The sequence below is a fragment of the Helobdella robusta genome, assembly GCF_000326865.2.
Source record: "Helobdella robusta unplaced genomic scaffold HELROscaffold_50, whole genome shotgun sequence".
NCBI classification, from domain to species: Eukaryota; Metazoa; Annelida; class Clitellata; order Rhynchobdellida; family Glossiphoniidae; genus Helobdella; species Helobdella robusta.
The window spans coordinates 369,426-392,514 of NW_008705255.1; the positions used below are offsets into that span (position 1 = coordinate 369,426).

The window sequence follows — 23,089 nt, forward strand, 5'->3', positions numbered from 1 at the left end:
GATATGATGGTGATGGTGATGATGATGGGGATGATGGTGGTGATGATGATGACGGTGATGATGATGATGATGGTGGTGATGATGACGATGATGATGGTGAAGGTTATAACTAAGGCGGCCAGGTTATTATCTTTATGAGATGTTTGCATCATCATTTTTAAATGTATAATTGTAACGACAAAATAAATTGGAAAAAATTTAAAAGTAGCAGCAGCAGCAGTAGTAGTAATAGTAGTAGTAGTAGTAGTAGTAGTAGTAGAAGAAGAAGAATAAAAAGAAGAAGAAATAGTAGTAGCAGTAGTAGAAGTAGTATTAGCAGTAGAGTTAGAATGTTGAGAGTAGTAACAAGAATAGTAATAATAGTAGTAGAAGCAGCAGCAGACGTAACGTCTGTAGCAGCAAAAGAATTAATTGTAATAAAAAAAAACGTGTTACCTATTATTCTTCTTAATAATATTATTCATAATATTTTTCCATTTCTTAATCGTTTGTTTGTATTCTGTGGAAATGACTTTCTTGGATAACAAAGGAAAAATTTTCTCGTAAACGCTTCGTAAATTTTTCCCTATTTCATTCCACCAATATTCAGCATCGTCGTCGTCGTCGTCTTCATCTTTGTTTTAGTCATCATCATTATCGCCTCCATCCATTTTCAATACCATCCTCATCTATCAAAGCTATCATAGTAAAATTAGTTGTATTAGTACTAGTAGTAGTAGTAGGTAGTAGTAGCAGTAGTAGTAGAAGTAGTAGTTGTGTAGTAGTAATAGCAGTAGTAATAGTAGTAGTAGTAGTTGTTGTTGTTGTTGTTGCAGCAGTAACAGTAGTAGTAGTAGTAGTAGTAGTAGTAGTAGTAGTAGTAGTAATAGCAGTAGTAATAGCAGTAGTAATAGTAGTAGTAGTAGTAGTAGTAGTTGTTGTTGTTGCAGCAGTAACAGTAGTAGTAGTAGTAGTAGTAGCAGCAGTAGTAGTAATTGTAGCAGCAGTAGTAGTAGTAGCAGCAGCAATAGTAGTAGTAGTGCGATTGCTAACTAAGTTATTTGATGTTGATATGTCGAAATAATGTGTGCTGTTTATATGGAAGTGAATGTAATAATTGAAATATTTCTAGATAAGTCGGAATGGGGATAGGCAAAGAAATAAACCAAATTTTCGTCTGATCTCTTCTTGATAAGTGTTTTGAATTACTATTCACTTTGCTTTCTCTCTTTCTCGCTTTCTTTTCTTTTTGTTTTTTCTTTCAATTTCTACCTCTCTCTCTCTCTTTCTCTCTGTTTCTTTCTTTTTCTTTCTCTCTTTCTCTCTCTCTCATTCTTTCTCTCTCTCTTACTTCTTCCAAATATCAGTCCTAACACATTAAGTTATCAGCCCGTTTACCTTACATAATACGAATTATGATCAGCATATTCATCTGAAGAATCTTTCACTCATTTCATCTTTCTAGTTTAATTTGTGTGTATGCGTGTGTGCGCCTGTGTGTGCGCCTGAATGTACATGTGTGTGTGTGAATACGTGCTTGTATGTACGTGTATATGTGCGTGTGTTGTGTGTGTGTGTGGGGGGGGGATGTGTGGAAACCTAATCGGAAGATTAAATAAGATAATAATGAAAGGGCGAAATTATGACGAAACTTCCAGAGAAAAATATGAAGTAAAAAAAATTTTTTCTTTCCTTCTTTCGATTCGTGCTAGCAGGATTGCTTCAATTAATCATCATTCGTGATCATCATCTTTTCCAGAATTGTCATAACCATAATCAGACTTTTTATAATTATCATCATCATCATCATCGTTATTATCATCATCGTTATCATCATCGTTATCATCATCATCGTTATCATCATCATCATCATCATTGTTATAATCATCAGCATCGTTATCATCATCATCATCATCCTCACATCGTCGTCATCATCATCATCATCGTTATCATCATCATCTTCATCATCATATCATCATCATCTTCACCAAAATCGCTGGAAAAATCACCATGATCATTATCCCGATCCTCTACTACGTCATCATTATCATTACCTCATTATTAAAATTATCACCAGTGTCATCATTTTTGCCAACATGTTTTGAACCACTGGTGAATAGTATAGATCGCTCGCACTTACCCTACATGTTTGTCTACGTGTTGGATGAGTTTGATGGCGTATTATTAAACAATTTAATACACGATTCGAAAGGATTCTGTATGCAGTCGAACTCACTAGAAGTGGCATCGGGTCGTTTTCTTCATCGTTTCGCCACTCTTTCATTTATGAAACACTTATTTCATTCAATTTAATTTATTTCTTAATAATTTAATTTAATTTATTTATTTATTTGATGTCACATCAGTAATGTTCCTACTTGAAGTTGCTGTCAGATAAACTCAATGAAATTTATTGTCATTGTATTTGCTATATTTAAGAAAGGAGTTTTAAGAAAACCTAGCATTGAAAGGTTCAATGAACTTGTCAAAGTGACATGATTCGTTTTTTTATTTTTTGAAAATCTCAGAAAATGTTCTTAGAAACTCGATGGAGTTGTTAAAGTTGTATTACATATGTTCGAGCTCATGTACAAGCAGTGTTCTTACTCAGAATTCTCATTCAATCTACCAGTGAACGATCCAAAGTCTAATGAATATTCCTTAACATTATAAACCTACAACATTAAGTTATGCTGGTTTCTACACTTATGAAGGAGTTTTTGGAGGGCCAAAAGAGACAAAAGTGTTCTTTACATTCGTGGTCGAGAAATTAGAAATTAGAAAAATAGAAATCATTTTTTGAAGCAGAGTTAATAGAGAAAATGGTTCTTAAAAACAGGATATTTTAAGTTTTTCAAAAGTTTACACTGAAGATATTGAAACGTGGTTATTGAGAAATTAATTCAGGAAGTTTACAAAGAAAGTTATTAATCCGAGATAACTGAGAATAATAGATATTTGTGACGATTTTTTTTAGTCACAATTTGGAAAGAATAGTAAAAAATATTTTATAATAATGTTAAAAGACCGTTGGCAGATCTGGTCCCATTAGAATATACTGCAATTACTAACGAAGCATACAGTGACATAATATTTAAACACTCGCATTAAAACGTGAGCCAGTAAAAGTTTTCAATTATTCATTCAACTTTTATGAAAAAAATTGTTTGACATCACAGGGGTATTATTACCTTTTCACTTCAACAATTTTAGTTTCATATCAGCATTCTGTAAACTAAACTAAAAGATTTTTCAATTTAGACGGAATGATTATAAGAGAATCAGTGTTGGAGTTCAGCTTTGACGTGTACAGAAATGTAGCAAGGGACATACCTGACAACAACATCCTGTTCTCGCCTATAGGACTTTTTTTTTTGGCAGTGCTTCATCTTGCAGCTGATGGTAGGTGTTTTTTGGTTACACTTCGAATAATGTCGTTTCGTGACTTTTATTTCATTGTATATGCTGAATTATTTTTGTAAACTTAGAAAATCTTTAGTAACGCCGTTCAATTAAATTGAAATGAAAAAAAATTCATGAAAAAGTCGAACTTCTCTGAAATATAAACACTCAGAATTGTTTTTTTTTTTTTGTTGTTTTTTCTGAAGCAATTTGTTTGAAAATATGTAAAAAAAAATACATTTTTTACAAATAGTGCCAATTTTTTAGATTTATTTTGTAATGATTAGTCATATAACAATACCTCAAAAATTGATAGAAACGCCGCAAAAAGAAGAAAAATATAACTTTTTTTAACAGGCGACACCAAGAACGAGTTAGAAGCCGGTCTGAGGTTCGGCAGATTGAGTGAGACAGAGATTCACGAACACTTCAAAAAGCTGATGAATTATTACGTAACGAAAGCTGAAAACGTCAGTCTGGTTATGGCGAACTTGCTGTATGTTAATACTGACGACCATCTTTCGAAGTCTTTTATTGATAAACTAGGCTTGTACAACTACCGCCAACAACTCCACACTTGCAACTTCCTGTTAGTTAAATTACACTTCTTCAAAATTTGAGTAAAATCTATCGTACACAGAGTAGAAGATGTGGGGCCCTAGAGCATTGAAAGAACGAGGAACGCCAGATTATTTTAATTATTTTTACACGATTTTTACAATTTTATTAAGAATTGGTTATTCCACATTTTTACGATGTTTCCCCGTTGAGATGAGCGTTTTAAATTAAAGTAATGTCAGCCTGGTGGCCTCTAGTGGAAGGTCGCCTGCTGCTGTTTCGCAGTAACCGAGTTCAAATATGATAAGAAGATTCATGCCCGCCCATCACATGCTTCGTGTGTGATGCGTCGTTTAGCATGTATTTATATACGATGTTTGTGACGTGCTGGAAGAGTGCAATTGACCTTTAACCTTTTTTAACCTTTAAGGTCCGTGTGAACACGAAACATTTTTGTGTAGACTAATCGTGACATTTTTTGGTGAGGCCCTATTTTGTGGAGACTCCGAGAGAGTAGCCCCCCATTTACCCCTTCAATGGAACCTGAACCTGACCTTACCGCAATGTACGCGTGCAAATGAATAATAATTATTTCTAAGTTTTTGATAGGGACATATTTTGAAAATATTGTTTGAAATGGAATAAATTTAAATTAAAAAAATGTTTGCTTCTTTACTTGTCTTTACGTAAAATCTTTCATCTATACTTTTCTTTTCGAAGTTTAAAAGCAAATTTTCTAATAAAACCCCTGTTGAATAATGTTGATACTGCTTCATGCATTGTTCGTAACTTTTGATCGCAACCTGAATTCATTCTCACTTTCTTAGATCCTACGCGGAGACTTGCAGAAGAACTATTAATGAAGAAGTGGAAAGACTAACAAACAACAAAATAATATACTCCATCCCACCGAACACTTTGGACTCTCACACCAAAATAATTCTCGTTAATGCAGTTTCCTTCATTGCAACATTGTTGGTGGACGCAAAATTGACTGAAAAGAGTATGTTTTACATCAACAAAGCCCTCTCAGTTGAAACTGAATTTATGGGCGGTAAATTTATAGGTGATTATCAAGTAAGCACCTATTTAGAAAGTCACATCTTGAAGATTCCGTACGAGAATAAGTATCATTTTATCATTATCCTCCCCATTAACTTCTGCAAGTCTTCTTTAGACTCGATTGAACAAAAATTAACCAAAGATCATCTACTGAGCTGGAAAAACAGTTGGACCAGAAGATCGGTTGAACTTCATCTGCCAGTTTTAGGGTTTGATTCCAGCATTAACATCAAACAAGTTCTGATGAATTTGAATATAAAGAGTATTTTTGATGCTAACAAAAATGGGCTGTCAAGAATGTCAACAGTAAGAGATCTGTACGTTAGAGATATTTTTCAGAAGACGCACATCTCCATGAAGAATGAGAAAAGAATCGAGACGGCGCCAGTCACCTATGGTATAATGTTGCTTTCTAAGATGACCCAAGTGAGTAAGTTGAGTTTAGTCGCCAATCATCCATTCCTTTTCTTCATCCGTGACGACAAAACTGAAACCATCCTCTTCATAGGCAGATTCTCGAAACCATATAAAGTTTCCCTGGTCAAAACTGACGAGGCGCTTTGTCAATTCGGCGAACAGTTTTCTTGAAGTTATCTCAATTTATCTAGCACTAGCAAAACGTTATTTTATTCAAGCATTTTCAAATTACATTGGTTCTGGTATTTTATTTATTAATTTACTCAACGCGTTGAGCATTTGTTTAAAATATGAAATCTCTTATGTTTGAACAATCTTGTTTGAAAAACTTATATATATTTGTTCAAAACAAATTTTGCACACACACACACATACTACCAGACATTCACAACTTACATCATCATCATTTTGGTAAAAAGATAGGTTACAAATGAATACATATGAGCATCAACAATGACATTCTTTTCAATTAAAACATGTTAACACTTTTTAAATTCAAATTTTTATAAAAAGAATATTATTTGTGAATTAATTTTTAATAAATTTGCTGTAATTTGCTGTAATAATTGTATAAAAAAGTTTAAAATCGAAAATATAGGATCCGATGAACTTTTAAATATTGAGGTTAACATAGATCAATTCAATAATTTGATATTTCGCCAAACATTGAATATTAAATCAAAAAGAAAGAAGCCCAGTTCATTTTTGATAATTTTAGCACAGATGTTTCTGACGCTATTGATGCTGGTAACATATCATTGCTGGCACTTCTCGATGTGATTGCTGCTTTCGACACAATTGACCACCAGATTTTATTGAAGCGTCTTTCTACTCCATTTGGCATTGGCGGAGATGTTTTCAGACTGTTCCAGTCCTACCTAACCTGCAGGTCTCAGGTTGCCAAAGTTGATGAGAGTGGTCTGAGCACGGCTTTTACAGAATTGATCAGCGGTGTAACACAGGGCAAAGTGCTTGGTCTTCTGTCTGGTCTTAGCTGCCACCTATGCGCCGATGATATTCAACATTACAGATTTGTAATACCTGACTCATCACCTCAAGTTTCCTCTCGATTGCAGTGGACTTGGTTGGTCGCTGGATGTCATCTAAAATGCTTAAACTCAGCGTGAAGGAAACTCAGTATTTGTGGTTGGAGATACCGCATTTGCCTCAGTCATATAATTTCATTTCATTTTCAAAGTTTATTCATAATCAACAACATATCAAGTAAGTGAATAAAAGTTATGAAGTTGAATATGCGGAGACCGAATAAGACTGCATGTAGATGTATGAAGAATAGTTAATGAAATTCATATTAACTATTCATATGTCTCTATTTGTAAGGAAAATGACTGACGCAAAAGGATAATTGAAGATGAATAAATAAATATTTGTGTTATGCATATATAAGCATATAAATATATAAATGTTCGTTTAGAACATATATAAACATAAAGACCATTCATCCGCTTCATTTGTTCTCACGTATTCATAATATAGTAATTAGGTGGTGGAGTCGAGATCCAGTGTCAATAAAAAAGCACGGAATTTTGACTTGAAATGTTGTAAGTTTATGATGGCTCTTAAAAGGGGAGGTACAGGTTTTGTCTACAGAATGACTACAAAATCCAGTAGCGAATCTTGGAGTCATACTGGATTTTCATCTTTCATTTAAAAAACTTATTAGTCAACTTTGCTAGCGATGTTTTTACCAACTCCACAGAATCAATCAAGATCAATCAGACGTTTTTTGACAGTTGGGTCAACAAGAGCACTCGTTTGTAGTTTTATCTGTAGAAGAATTGACTACTGCAATGAAATTATGTTTGGTGTCAACTCATCCCTTCGTGATGGTTTGTAGTCTGTACTGAAGGCCATGAGACTTGTTGTGGTTGTTTGAAATTCGGTTCACTATCATCATACATCAGGGATGATCAACACTGGCTCAGCATTCCAGATAGAATATAGCTTTCATACTAACTCTTCTAGTCAGAGATTGTCTTGCTGGTGACGCACCAACTTATTTAAAAAAACAACTACAATTAGTTTCAAAAATTGCAAATCGGAATCCACTGAAATCCTCCGATAATGTCGATCTTATGCTTTCTAAATTCTATTTGTTTTGTTTTGGAAAGCAAAGATTTTCCTTTTCATCCACAGAAATCTGGAACTCACCAGCTGTTGATTTTAAAAAATTCAACAACATGAGCCAACATTTTTTTAAGAAACGTTTGAAACATCATTTGTTTTGACATTCTCGAGTGAAGCTAGAGTTCCAGAAGTTATTCAATAGGGGCGCTCCACAAATCCTTTGATACAGATAAAACAGAAACAAACCAACCAATATATATACATACATACAAACATACATACATACATGCATACATACATACATACAAACAAACAAACAAACAAACAAACAAACAAACAAACAAACAAACATACATACATACATACATACATACATACATACATAAATACATACCTACTATAAAACAAACAAAACATATATAATATGTATACTATATCATTATAAGCAATAAACAATTATAGAATTGTTCAGATCTGTTATATATATGGTGATGATCATTTTATAGTTTTATACTTGTTAAATGTTAATTTGAACTGTTAGAATGCGGCCAATATATTGTGGATGATTTTGTATGCATGCTTGTATGTACGACATGTGTGTGTGTGTTTGTGTGTGTGTTTGTGCGTGTGTGTATCTATATAATCTATATATATAATTCTCAAAACATTCGATCACACACAGGCAAACATAAAAACGTACATACAACGTGCCACTGAATGTTACAACAGTTGATTTTGTTTTATTTTCATCCTAAATTTTCGTGTTAACCACTGTGAAATAAATAATGGCTCTCAATCATCGGTTGTTGTAACTTTGTTGAATTGTAAAAAAATTTTTGTTTTTGGAGAATGCTTAATTAAATAAAACTTCAGGTAAATATATATTTAAATGCATTCAGTTCAACAAGCTCACTCGTAGTACTGGTAGATTTTTTTCTGATTTTTAAGAAAAATTTACGAAAAAAAATAATTTAACTTGTAGAGTAGAACATTTTCGAGTTGTTTTTACATTACTATTAATTAGTTTTTCATTTTTTCAAACATACAAACGTGTTTTATTAATAAAATAGAAAAAAATATACATTCATACAAAGCAAAAAAAAAACAAATTATTTTTTGTCTTGGAGTTGGGATAGAAATTTCTGGAAAAGCTTGCAACAGCAACCGTCCTTAGAAAAAGGTTTGCAGATCTTAAACTAACAAACACATATTCTTTTTAATGTTTATCCTTTTTAAATAATCATTCTTAATCGATCTTAATCACTCTTAACTATCCTTACTCTTAATCCATGAATATAAATTCCGTAAGATCATAATAAAATATGATTTTTTCATGGACAATGAATGATCAGTTAGATTTTCATTTATCTGCCGTAAGTTGCAAAACGAATCTATTTACAATTTTACATTCAATTACCCATCACGAAAATATAAAATTTTAAATAGAAGGTTCCTTTTTGTTATTATAACAAAAGTACCTATAAAAACACACACACACACATACAAACACACATACACACGCATACAAACAGAAACACACATATATACATATACAGAGCTGCACAATAGCTAACCGTTAGCCTGGCTGGTACCGCCAGTCCATTACAAACATATTTCTCCCTTGCACGCACATGCAATGTGGATGCTTATTTGCCTGTATATACATGTACTGTGTGTCTGTCGTTGAAACCGATGACGAATACTCGTTTTGTGTGTAAAATTGACCAAAAATTTGACATGATAAGCGAAGAAATACATCGCCAGCGGCCATGCTACCACATATTTTCGTCCTCCCTCCGTAAAAATTTTAGTTACCCTCTCGTGAAAATTTAAACATTTTCAAATTTTGGGCCTTCCTTCGTCAAAGTCGCTGTGAATCCACAAGAGGGAAATGTAATAATCTAAAAAATGACACACATGTATACATTTTTTCTAACTTATTATGATATATCTAATATAGATCTGATTCATAATGATACAAACATTAACATACATTTACATACATACATACGTTTTGTTCTCTTTCTTTAGTGAGAAAAATCGAAAAAACGAATTACTAACGTACTAAACGCCAAACATTCAATAGAATTTATAGAATATTGTAAAAATACATACATACTTATACATAACAAACGATTTAAATGTTTTTTCACATATAAATTATAATATATATATATATATATATATATATATATATATATATATATATATATATATATATATATATGACTTGATAGGAGTGAACAAAATAAATATCTCTACCGGTGGGTTCAAATGAGAACATGTTATTCTCTGTGTTGTTATGTTATGTTGGATGTATGTTTGTGTGTGTGTGCGTGTGTGTGTGTGTGAGTGTATGTGTGTGTAAATGTAGTAAATGAATGTATTTTAAGTAGAAATATACACATCTATGTATATGCATATTTATATTACCTATATATCATACGACTACACATTTGAGATATACATATCTCTCTATTTCTCTCTTCCTTTCTCTTTCTTTCTCTGCCTCTCTCTTTCTCTAGCAGAAAAATGAAAATTAGAAAAGTAGAAAAAAATATATATATATATAAGTACACGTACAAGTGATACGGTACATTTGTGATGTTTTTACTTAGCTGCATAATTGGGTAGGTAGGTAGGTAGGTTTCTGTATTCGTGGCCTGATTTAAATACAAAGCTAAGTCGAGGAAAAAAGGAAAGAAAATGAGAAAAAAAGAGTGGAGAGAGATTGTGAAAGTGGAAGAGAGGGAAAGAGAATGCAGATGGACATGATAAATGAAAAATCGGAAATTTTTTTTCCAAAGTGCTTGTTTTGCAGTTGTGTCATAAACTTTCGTTAGTATTGTTTCGACGTTTCGTTTAATTAGTTGAGATGCTTACTTTTCGTGTTTGTGTTGCTAGTATTGTTCAGTTTACTAATTACTAACTATAAACTATTTTTTTGACTTAATTGTTTGTTTGAATAGATTGAATGCTTAATTAAAAAAAAGAATTAACATAATGTTGATAAAATAGTTAAACCAAACAAACCATCAACAAACTGAAACTTCTTTTCCATTCCTCCCCCTTTCTCTCTCTCTCTCCCTCTCTCTCTCTCTCTCTCTCTTTTTCTCTCTTTCTCTCTCTGTCCTCTCTGTCTCTATTTCTATCATGCACAACACACATATGTACACATACATACCAACAACAACTGGAGGAATCTATTGCCATCCTTCCAAAATTTTTTAAATAACAATACTGTAATGTTAAACGCCAAAATGAAGGACTAGAGTCAACTGCTTCAATAAACCAATTTGATTGATTTGAGATTTAGTTAGTTTTTGTAAAAAAAAAACCTTTATAAATTATGAAAATAGGAAAAAAATGAATTAAGCAGAAAAAAAGTTAGGACACCAACGTAAAAACATTTTTGCACCACCCCAGGGCTCCCCAAAATTTTTGGTGGGGCCCCTTTCAACCTACAAAAAGTCCTACGTAATCAAACTAAGTTGAAAATTTTTCCACAGAATATGACACATACACAAACACACACATTTCAGTATTTTGAAGATGTTGTGTGTGTGTGTGTATATTGTGTGTGTGTGCGTGTGTGGTGTGTGTGTTTGAAATGTTTAGCTATATGCCTCCAATATGTATACATATTTTAATTTAATTATCCAAAATTGTTCGGTTAGACTTTAAAATTAGTTACGACTGAGTTTTATTGGCAGTTTATATTTCTGGTTCATTATAATTAAATTAGCAATCTAAATAAGGTAACTGAATACGTCACCCCATCCTGCTTGTTTTAATTTGAAAAATTTAGGATCGCTAATGTTTAAAGATAGGTGAGGAATGTGTCTGTAGCGTATGTTTGTGTGTGTGTGTCTGTGTTTCTGTCTGTGTTTGTGTGTCTGTCTGTGTTTGTCTGTCTGTCTGTGTTTGTGTGTCTGTCTGTGTGCGCGTGTGTGTGCGTGCGTGCGTGTTTAAAATGTTCAGCTGTGTACCTCCGATATACTTTCTTTGTTTTTTTGGTTAAATAGCCCAATCACTCGGTTTCTCTGATATCTTCTATGTAGATCTAGTGATCTATATATCTGCTTATTCCCGAATCAAATTTTTGGCATTTTTTTATCTTCACCGAAAAAATTCCACAAACATGAAATGAAAATAAGTAAATAGAACCACACGCACACAGATACACACGCACACAGACACACACAATAACATGTTTTTAATTGTATTAGGTTACTTAAGTTCTTAAGTTCTCTTCCTCTTTACTTTCGATTTCTTTCATACAAATAACATTCTAAAAGTTCTTGTTAAGATAAAAACATTGTGATTTACGCACACACAATCCCCACACACACACACACACACGCAAACACACACGCAAACACACATATCTATGTATGTGTATATACGTACTTCGTGTGCGTGTGTCTATTTAAAAATATATTGCAAATGAAGGAGTTTTTTTTAAATGAGTCTATTTATATTTATTACAAATTTATTTATTTATTTAACATACTTTTTAATATTTAATGAAGGAAATGGTATAAAAATTTCTATTGGCATGCTTCATATTTTCAAAACGGTCTTCAACTATCTTACTCTCTTTCCCTCTCTTCTTATTTCTTTCTTTTTCTTTCTTTCTCTCTTGTTTTCCTCTCGCTTTCTCTCCTGTTTTTCTCTCTCTCCGTCTTTTCTTTTTAAATTTTTTTTTCTCTCTTTCTCTCTGATTTTTTTCCTGTTTTTTTTTCTCTCACTCTTCATTTTTTACATTTTTTTATTTCTCTCTCTCCATTTTTATCTCTCTCTCTCTTTCTCTCTCATTTGTTACATTTATTTTTCTCTCTCTTGCTTTTTTCCTCTTTCTCACTCTCTTTCTCTCTTTCTCTTTGTTTCTCTTTCTCACACACATTTTTTCTCACACGCATTTCCTCTCCAATCTAATTTTAATGTTTCTTCCCACATCTCTGTTTTCATTTTTTTAAACATTTCTAAAAGTTCAACAACCTACCTTAGTTTGTTTATCCTTCGAATGAAATAAAAATCCACTCGTGAATATTCAATGTAAATAATATTGTTATGTGTCGATGTGTACTGAAAAGCAGACAGCTAAGTTAGCTTGATTACCAATACGATCTGTTTAAACACAACATTTTCAGCCACGATAATGTTTCATGTATGTAAAGCGTTTCAAGTGTTTTGTCAATATTTGCCATTAGCTGAAATAAAAATAAATTCTTAATTACGGTTAGCAGCAGTATGTGCTGATGCTGTTACTAATTCTATTTTTTATAATTTTTTTTAGTTCTCAAATATTAACACACACACACAAACAAACAAACAAGCACACATACACACAAACAAACACACACACACAAACAAACAAACAAAAACAAACTTCACACGCTTAACACACAATAGGCCGGGGATCTCCTTGCATTCGATACCGGTCAATGCAATAGTGAAGCCAGGCGCTTTAAACGTTAAGCTATACCGCCACTTTAGCGACTAACAACAGACCGTCAGCAGTGTTAACAATTTAATCAAAAAAAAACAATAGAAATAATAATAACAATAATATTAATAAGAAGAAAAAAATAAAAAAAATGAGAAATAAAAAGCTCAACAGCAAGAACGACAGCTATAAAAAGCATCGCGTGAACGCATTGAACTTGAATGTATGTATGTATGTGTGTATGTATGTATGAGTGTATGTATGTATGTTTGTTTGTTTGTATATTTGTTTGTTTGTATGCGCGCGTGTGTGTGTATGTATGTGCGCTTGTGTATATGTATGTTTGTATGTGTGTATGTAAGTGCGTGTGTGGTGTGTGAGTGCGTGTGTGTGTGTGCGTGTGATGTATGTATGTTTGCATGTAGGTAGATGCATATGTATGTGTCTGACAGTAAAATCAATAATTTTTGCCTCTGTGTTTTTTTTCATTTTTTTTTTGTTTGTTTGCTGTTATCAATCTTGGTGTGTTGTTTGTGTGTGGTTTTGTTGTTGCATGTGTGATCTATTTTTATATATAACCATTTTTTTTAATATTACTTTTTATTTTTTATGTAATTTTTCTTTCGAAGAGTTTTCTAAACTTCCGTGTCGTATGGCTTCCATTTTTAATTAATTTTAAACAAATAAATTTCTTTTATATTCCTAGTATAATTTACTGAATTAAATCAAGAAAAAATCATTTTAATTGCTATGGGAATATTATTTAATTATGTAATCAATTAATTTCCTATGCGCGACGTAATCAGTTGAATGAACACAATCTAGTTAGTGATAATGCAGATTTTTTGGAAGGAAAAAAATGTCTAAATATCTAAACAGGAGAATTACATTAGGCGCCATGGAGCCGATACTTTAGAACCTATTTGCATTTAAACAAACTACACCGTGAATGTCAAACGCTGACAAACAAGCAAACATAAGAGCCAATTCTTATATATACACACATACATACATACACACACACATACATACATAAGTACATGCATACATACATACATACATACATACATACATACATACATACATACATACATACATACATACATACATACATACATACATACATACATACATACATACATACATACATACATACATACATACATACATACATACATACATACATACATACATACATACATACATACATGCATGCATGCATGCATGCATACATACATACATACATACATACATACATACATACATACATCCATACCTACATACATACATACATACAAACAAACAAACATCCATACCTACGCACATACATACAAACATGCATACACGCATTGTATTTATAACAAATGCAAAACATTGATACAATATTGTATGTGTACAATATACGAAAGATATATACCACATCGCTTGCATACAAAAATACAAACACAACATTGTATATTTCAAAAATACAAAGGTACATTGTCAGAAGTTTTGTCATCAATGTGTCTATACAATCATTATACATAATAATAGGCTTAATAGCTTATGGTACTTTTAAAGTCAATGGAATTCATTGTTCAAGAAAAATTTTTCGAAATTTTTTTTTATAAAAATTTAATAATGTGAGAAATGACTTTGATGATTTTTCAACAAAATATTTAATTAAAATCTCATTATATTAAAATTAATAGAATAATTAGTTTGATTTCATCATAAATTTGTTCTTTATTAATATAGCGTTACATTTCTAAGTTGAGCTTTTAACTACCATCTTCAATGGCGTTATCCAATTTTTGTTTCAGCATGGTTAATTTTACGCTATAATAAGATACCACATTAGCATAAAAATATTCTGAATTTACTCGTTTAACCACAAATCAGCAAACCATTAATGTTTGACACTTGTTTTAAGGGTTATCATGTTTTCAATGTTTGGCGTTAATGTTCCTATCGCAATCCACATTGTTTGAGCATTAACACAAATAATATATTAATATCTCCATCATCATAATCATCATCACCAACGTCATCATCATCATCATCATCTCCATCACTCGAATCATCGCATTTCTCATCATCTCCATCACCATCTTCATCACCATCACTCGAATTATCGCATTTCTCCTCATCGACCTCATTAACCTAAATGACTGAAACCCAAATTCAGGAGTGACAGGATGGCAGCCGCAAAACGCAGGCACGTCTACCAAACTTCAAAAGACTCCAAAACTTTACTCGGGGACGAAAACGAAGACGATGAACTTTTTCTCATTAACGACGACGACGATTTTTTCGACGTTGAACCAGTTGTCCTAACGAAGCAACATGTTGCGCAACCGAGGCGGCAACATTGCGATCACCACCAACAGCTTGAACAACATCTTCAGCAACAGCAGCAACAACAACAATTTGTATTGCAACAAAAATTGTTGCAACAGCAGAGACATGCAATTGTAATGCAACAGCTCAAACAACAACAGCTACAAAAACATTGTCAACAAATTCACAATCAGCATATTAAGCAACATCACTATCAAGCTTATCTCTACAACAAACAACATCTACCTCACCAACAACAACTTTTTCAACAAAATTTCCAGCAACAGTTTCAGCAACCGCAGCAAGAAACCGACATGGCTCAACAGAGGCAAACATCAAACAACTACTTACCGCACCAACAATCGTCACCTATCAGATCAGCACCAACTCTCACAACAGCATGCGCAGAATTTCCGTCTCCAACGACAAACAGTAGGAGATTCTCGCAACAAATAACTGGCCACAGTGTCTCTAGTTGGAGAAACACATTTCAACAACTATCACGTGATCTGCAAATTATTTGCAGCAGCAGCAGCAGAGAAAGTTTAAATTTTATAAACAGCAGGCCAAACAGTCCGAACAGTTCTCTAGTTTTTATGAATAGCAGACCATCCTCGTTCAAACATGCTTCGTCGACAAGCGTCAACTCGGGAGATGTTTTTCTTGACGGTTCTCAGCTGGCGAGTCACGATACTCCGGAGTTTAGACGTATCTCTATGAGTTCAGTTCAGTTCGACGATGAAACTCAAAAACTTTTTAATTGCAGCGTTGCTGGTTGCGCGAATAACATCACAAAATGTGGCGACGCAATTGAGACAAATTCGAGCAGCAGAAATTTACATGCAACCAACAACACCGCAAGAGCTTTTGACAATTCAACTCCTACCGAGACCAGCTTCAGTAATTCACACATTCAGCAAAACGGTTCAGAAGACTCAGCAGTTGATGAAAATATCGTCAAAACGAGTAAATTTTTCATCCCGACGACTCAGTCTGTTAGCAGTGATATCCAAACAAATCCTTTAAAGCCGATAAAAACGACGACGTTTTCAAGTGTGCTCATAGTTCCCGACACCCCAGATTCCTGCGATCCTTACGAAACAAACATTTTTGCTATAGAAAGTGATATAACTAGTTTGGGATTTTCAGACAATCAAATGACGAAGATCAAGGTGAGACACGAGGAAACAGAAGTCAGTTTAAACAGAACCTTAGCCTTGATCTGTCGCAGCAACAACAGTTCTCCTAAAATTTCCCGAATGGGTAAATTTGAAATTGAAAATGATAATGACTACCAGGTAGATGAAGAAAGCGATTTGGATGGATTTGCCAAGAAAACTGATAACGAAAAAGAAAGAAAACGAAGAATTTCTTTAGAAAGTCGTCTGAAAAATTTCAGACAGACCACTTGCCCGCTTCAGCAAGAAGAAAAAGTTGATGTACAAAACCAGGTATCAATTATGTCCGATACTACCCACAATCGTCTTTCGCTAGATTCCTCCATGCAGACTATCTTCGATGGGAAGAAATTGTGTGAAATTTCTAAGAAGAGTAGTCTAGAAAATAATCTGCTGCGTTTCAAGTTAGAATTGAATGAGACCAACCCGTACATGATTGGAGTCAGTGTGGATGAGGAGAATGGATTCCTAACTATATTCGAAACAGTTTGCGCTAACAACTTTGATGAAGTAAGCGACGAAACTAGTGCGAGCAATGAAGATGAAAACATGGATGCTGGAGAGAACGCGCTCGATGATTCTGACAGCGGCATTATTGATCTATCTGAAAGTTTAAACAGAAATAATAAAAACCTCAAAAAACTTGAAAAAACACCATTTGATGATACGAAAAACCAAATAAAAGCAACAAATGACAAATCAGTCCACACCGGCATAAGCAGTCACAGCAGCAATAGCACAAGCAGCAGCGATAGCAACGCAAGTAACGAAAGTAACAAAAGCAGCAGCAGTTTCACCAGCGGCAACACAAGTTCAGGATTTGAAGATGTAGACACCATGCTCGCCACGAGTCCGTTGTCCAATTCTGAACATGCTGCGTGTTTAGTTGACGGGAAGTTGAAACAAAATGAAAAGAAAAACCCGTTGAAGAAGCACGTTTCTAATAACTCGTGTAAACTCGGTGAAAATGAAAATGGCGCCAACATCCTTCCGAACAGTTCGACCAGCAACAACAGCGTCTCAACACAAATCAACAGCTCAGCGTCTGCAGCTGCAACAACAACTAACCAGCTGCACCTGCTAAGAATTTGTGAGATGACATCTATTGAATGCCTTTGCTGCAGTGTTGAGAACAATGCCTTGTACATCAGGGAGAGACATCACGAGAATGAGTTTTTAAGTTTTGAAGGTATCCAAATGAAGTACCTCCCAATTATAAACGAGGACTTAGTAAACTGCAAAGTTGTCATAACGCTTTTTGTACCTGAGCAAGTCAGAGATAATGTTCAAGTCAAAACTATTGACAACATTCTGGTGCTCTCGGCAGGTCACATCCAACAATCAGGGCAACTTCCCATTCCCAAAGTTCCATCACCGCCATCATCGCCAACAAATTCATCATCATTTTCATCGTCGTCGTCGTCTTTCTCGTCATCGAAGCTACCGAGCTTCAGAGTGGCCCTGACCCTTCCGCCGGAAACTGTCACAAGGTCAATCGAAGCCTGGATGAGTCACGGAGGTCAGCTGGTCGTAAGAGGAGACACTGTGATTGGTGGGAGAAGAATGACGTGTACATTTTAAATTCGGCTCGGCCAATTGCAGTGAAACTTTTTATGTTTAAATGATGAACTTGAACAAAGTTAACTCAGTAATTTTATTTCAATTTTGCTCCTATAGAGTATAGAACTCCTAGAGCGATAGTGGTTGATCGGAATATTTCGGTAAGTATTAAGTGTAAACATTTTAAGAACAATTTTACCGTTGTATTATGTCAAGGCAAAACTCGTCATTGTGTGTGTGTTGTGTGTGTGTGTGTGTGTGTGTGTGTGTGTGTGTGTGTGTGTGTGTGTGTGTGTGTGTGTGTGGTGAGAGTGTCTTAAGTCTTAAAAATATGTCTTCTGGGGGATTGTTTAATATTTAAAAATACACGTTTACAAAATATAAACTTTTAAAAAATATTTATATATATATAATTTATATAGTTAATTATTATTTGACAATATATGTATGTATAAATAATTTTTAAAAATATATATAACATATGTGCTATATAAATGTATGTGTACAAGTTTGGTAGTTATTGTATAATGAATATTTAAACGGCCAAAAAACTGATCACACACCATGCGGAAGTCAAATTTAATTTGCGAGTGATTTGCCTAAGATAGGTTGAAAAAATTTCTTTTAAAACAATTTTAACATTTATAGCTTCATTAAACACTAAATAAACCAATTAAAACCAATTTCGATCATTTTTTTTCTAATTATATTTAAAAATTTTCATGTCCGAGTTATATATTTTTCAAAAATAAATTGCTACTTTTAGATTATAAAATAAAATAAAATACTTCAATTTAGATTTTATTTTAATTATTATTTTCTCGTTACAATACTGAAGAGAGAATTTTATTAAATAAATTAAATGTTATTTATTATTAAAACGTAGTATAAAGTTTTGAAATGGATATTGTTACTTAGTATTTTTATTAATTTTCGTTTATATTTTTTAACAAATTGTACATTAATTTGGACAAGAAAATAGAAAACTAAGTGAAAACATATATGAATGAATGGATGAATGAATGGAAGGATGGATGGAAGGATGGATGGAAGGATGGATGGATGGATAGAAGGATGGATGGATGGAAGGATGGATGGATGGATGGATAGAAGGATGGATGGATGGAAGGATGGATGGATAGAAGGATGGATGGATAGAAGGATGGATGGATAGAAGGATGGATGGGTAGATGAATTAATTAATTAATTAATTAATCAATCAACCAATCAATGGATGAACGAATGAATCAATCAATCAATCAATGAATAACTTACTGATTGAACGAATGGTTTAATAAATGAGTGATATGAATAAAAGGAATGAATAAAATAACAAATAAATAAATGATTTATAAAGTCACACACACACACATACTCACACAAACACACGCGCGCGCGCACATACACGCACACGTTGCACATACAAAATATAACGATTGACCTTTAGCCATTGCATGCTTTAACAAAATTTAAAACAAAATTTAAAACAAAACAAAAGATTAATAATAAGAAACAACGACAACAACAATAACAACAACAACAACAATAATAATAATAACAACAAATAAGCTCGCCTTAAAATGACGTCGTCTCTGAACACATCAAACAAAGTTGCTATCAGATAATAACATAATAACATTATATTATTTTAAATGCAGGGATTTCGTATTATATATATACATATATATATATATATATATATATATATATATATATATATATATATATATATATATAAGTATGCGTGTGTATGTGTATGTTTGTGTGTGTATGTGTGTTTGTGTGTGTGTATGTGTGTGTGGTGGTGTGTGTGCGTTTGTGTGGTGTGTGTTTGTGTGTCTGTTGAAAGAGTTTTTATGTACAGTCAGTTATATGCAGTTTTTTTTTACTCGTGTATTATTTGAATTTTTTTTTTTTCTCCAATTGCGAATTATGGTAAAGATTGAGATAGTAAATTTTAATTGAAACATCTTTTTGGTTAATAAAAAGATTTTCCGAAAACAAATCCAAGTACTTTCTGTGGTTAAAAATTCTAAATAAAACTAGAAAAAAAATTGTTGTACATTGTATATGCAAGTTTTATGTACATAACAATAAACAGGTGTGTATAACCACACAAACACACAAACATACACACGCATACATACATAGCTACATGCACACACACACATACACACACCCATACAATACATACACAACCACGCACAGACTCACACACACAAACTAACACACACATACATACACATACATACATACATATATACATACATACATTCGTTCATACATTCATACATACATACATACATACATACATACATACATACATACATACATACATACATTCATACCTACTTGAAATAAAGCACTCGACTTGAACCTTGACACATCAGTCTGCGTCATACAATCGGAGAGGGATTTTAAACCCTCTATACCGTTAGACCCTGGGAATACTGGAAAAATGAAGGTTCATGTTTTATTTGGAAAGGCTTTGGGACAGTGCCCTGTTAGCCTATCTGAAAATCCGGCCTTGACTATATTCTATTTATAACTTTCTATTTATAACTCACGCCAATCGTCCTAACGTAAACTGCTATGATATCCCTGGACCAATTGGGATAAATCATCATGTGACGTCACTTCCGCTTCATTTCCGGGAAAGTTTATAATGTGGAGAATACGATAGGGAATTACTAATACAGAATAATACCAGGATATGAGCTAACGAACGAACGAAATACTGGTTAAAGACACTCCAGCTTCTTATTAGTGGTGTTATAGTGGTGATATTTTGTAATGTTATTTTCATAATACCATCCAGAGGCAGATAAAATTTGCCTGTATGTATGTGTGCATTTGTGTTTGTGAGTGTGTGTGCGAGAGAGAGAGAAAGAGAGAGAGAGAGAGAGATGATCAAATTTGTTTCGCGACAGACAAGTTACTGTTTTGATGTTTTTCAAAAATGCGAAAGATTGAAAAATTAACATTTTATAGATTCAATAAAATCAAGTTTACTAACTTGTCAGTTATAATATAATAAGATATCTAAATGGAAAGCGAATGGTTTATTTGTATATGACATTAGTAGGGCCAATAAATATAACGTTATTACAAATTACTTTAATTAATTTTTATCGCTCTTTAAAAATTATCTAGCAGTTTTTTTTTTTGTTGCAACATGTTTTGTATCACACACACGTACACACACACACACAAACACACACACAAACACACACACACAAGCAAACAAACACACACACATATATGAATATATATCTATATAAATATATACAGACGTAATAATAATAATAGTAATACTCTTTGTAACTAACGAGATATTTTTGGTTTATGCTTTGATTGAATTCGTCATTATGAGCAGCTGTATAACTGACAATGATGTTTGTTGGATGGTTGGTTGCTGAGAAAACATCTGTTTGCCGTGTATTTTGATTGTTTTCTATATCTTTTGTATATTATGTTTTGTATGTAGTGCTTTGTTTTTATGCTCGGTTTTCGGGCATCTGTTTTGTATATCATTTGTATATATATCTCGCGTTTGTATACCATGTTTCTATGTATTTCTCGTGATTGTTTGTTTGTTTGTATTTATTGTATTTCCCAGCAGCGTATGTTTTATTCTATGTTGTATATTCAATTTTGTTTATTGTATATCTTGTATCTGTGTTTTTATCTCTTTTCTGTACATCCTTTTTGGGTATCTTGTTTTTTGCTTTCATGTTTTGTATTTCTTGTTTTGTATACTTTTGTATTCTTTATTGTATTATACCATTTTGTATAATTTTGAATAATAGTCTAGTGTTTATTTCATACATTTTCTAGCAGTAGGTGTTTTTGTAAATGGTTTAATTCTATAATTTTATTTATTACATTTTAAATGTTGATACAAAAATGTATGGATGATTTTTGTATTATTTCAGAATTTTTTCATACTTAAAGGGTACTGTTCATATACTTTTTGTGTATTTTTTGGGTAATTTTTGTGTTTTTTGATATTTTTTTTGAGTTTTTTGTTGATTTGTATTCTTTTTTTGTATTTTTGTTGTATTTTTATGCGTATTTATTGCGTTTTTTTTTGCAAAAATGTTTGTTCATGTTTTTACAGTTGTATGTTTACTTTGTATCATTGTTCGTTGTATGTTTGCATTTCATTAGGATGTTTGTATTGTTTGTGTATGATATGATGTTTTTGTAACATGTCTCCCTGATAGATTGCTTAATTTCTTCATTGTTTGTTTGTTTGTTTGAAGTGTGATTGTATGAGTGAGAGAGAGGGAAAGAGGGAGAGAGAGAGAGAAAGAGAGAAAAAAGAAAGAAAAAGATTCTAAAGATTCTAAAGAAATGTGATTCTTTCATATAATTTTTGGTTTTTACGAAGAACTTCTGAATAATTAAAATAACTAAAACGTCTGCATTTTATTCAGTGTCATAAAAATTTGTCTCAAATTTTTTTTTAATTACTTTAACTTTTTAAATCTTGAATAAATTTTTGTCATTTTTTAGGATTTTTAATAATATTTATATGTAAATAGATGCGTGTGTGTGTGAATGTGTGTGTGTGTGTGTGTGTGTGTGCGTGTGTGTGTGTGTGTGTGCGTGTGTGTACGTATGTGAAATGTGACTAAATATTAATCACAACATCGTGAGCTCTCAATTAAAGTGGTTAGTTAACCTTTGGTACTTTTTAACTCAATTTAAGAAATATTGCCTAGAATATAAATAATTTAGTATTATAATTTAATAAATAAACATTTCAGCACACACACACAAACACACATACAAACACACACTGAGTATGATGTCATTCGTTGATGAATTAAACACCGGCTATATGATATATGTTTACTTAAATGATAAATTTCATCACGTATACATATTTATATATGAATCTATGTAAGTGTGAATTTAGGGTGAATATATATATATATATATATATATATATATATATATATATATATATATATATATATATACATTTGTATATTTGAATCTTTGAATAAGCTCTCAAACTTGAATTTTGAAACTCCGTTCATCCACTGAGTTTCATTTTTTATCAATTTTT

At 32.6% G+C, this 23,089-nt stretch overlaps 2 protein-coding genes across 2 annotated transcripts; both read left to right on the forward strand.

The window, feature by feature from the left end:
- Positions 1-3,245: 3,245 nt before the first annotated feature.
- HELRODRAFT_86281 (hypothetical protein) lies at positions 3,246-5,589 on the forward strand (the record flags this gene model as incomplete). Its single annotated transcript, XM_009027670.1, has 3 exons — positions 3,246-3,381; positions 3,739-3,970; positions 4,767-5,589. 3 exons carry the CDS (start codon positions 3,246-3,248, stop codon positions 5,587-5,589), a joined length of 1,191 nt encoding a protein of 396 aa, XP_009025918.1.
- Positions 5,590-15,132: 9,543 nt separating this feature from the next.
- Positions 15,133-18,033, forward strand: HELRODRAFT_178834 (hypothetical protein; the record flags this gene model as incomplete). The annotated part of the gene is made up of 1 exon (XM_009027708.1): positions 15,133-18,033. One exon carries the CDS (start codon positions 15,133-15,135, stop codon positions 18,031-18,033), a length of 2,901 nt encoding a protein of 966 aa, XP_009025956.1.
- Between the last annotated feature and the right edge of the window lie 5,056 nt (positions 18,034-23,089).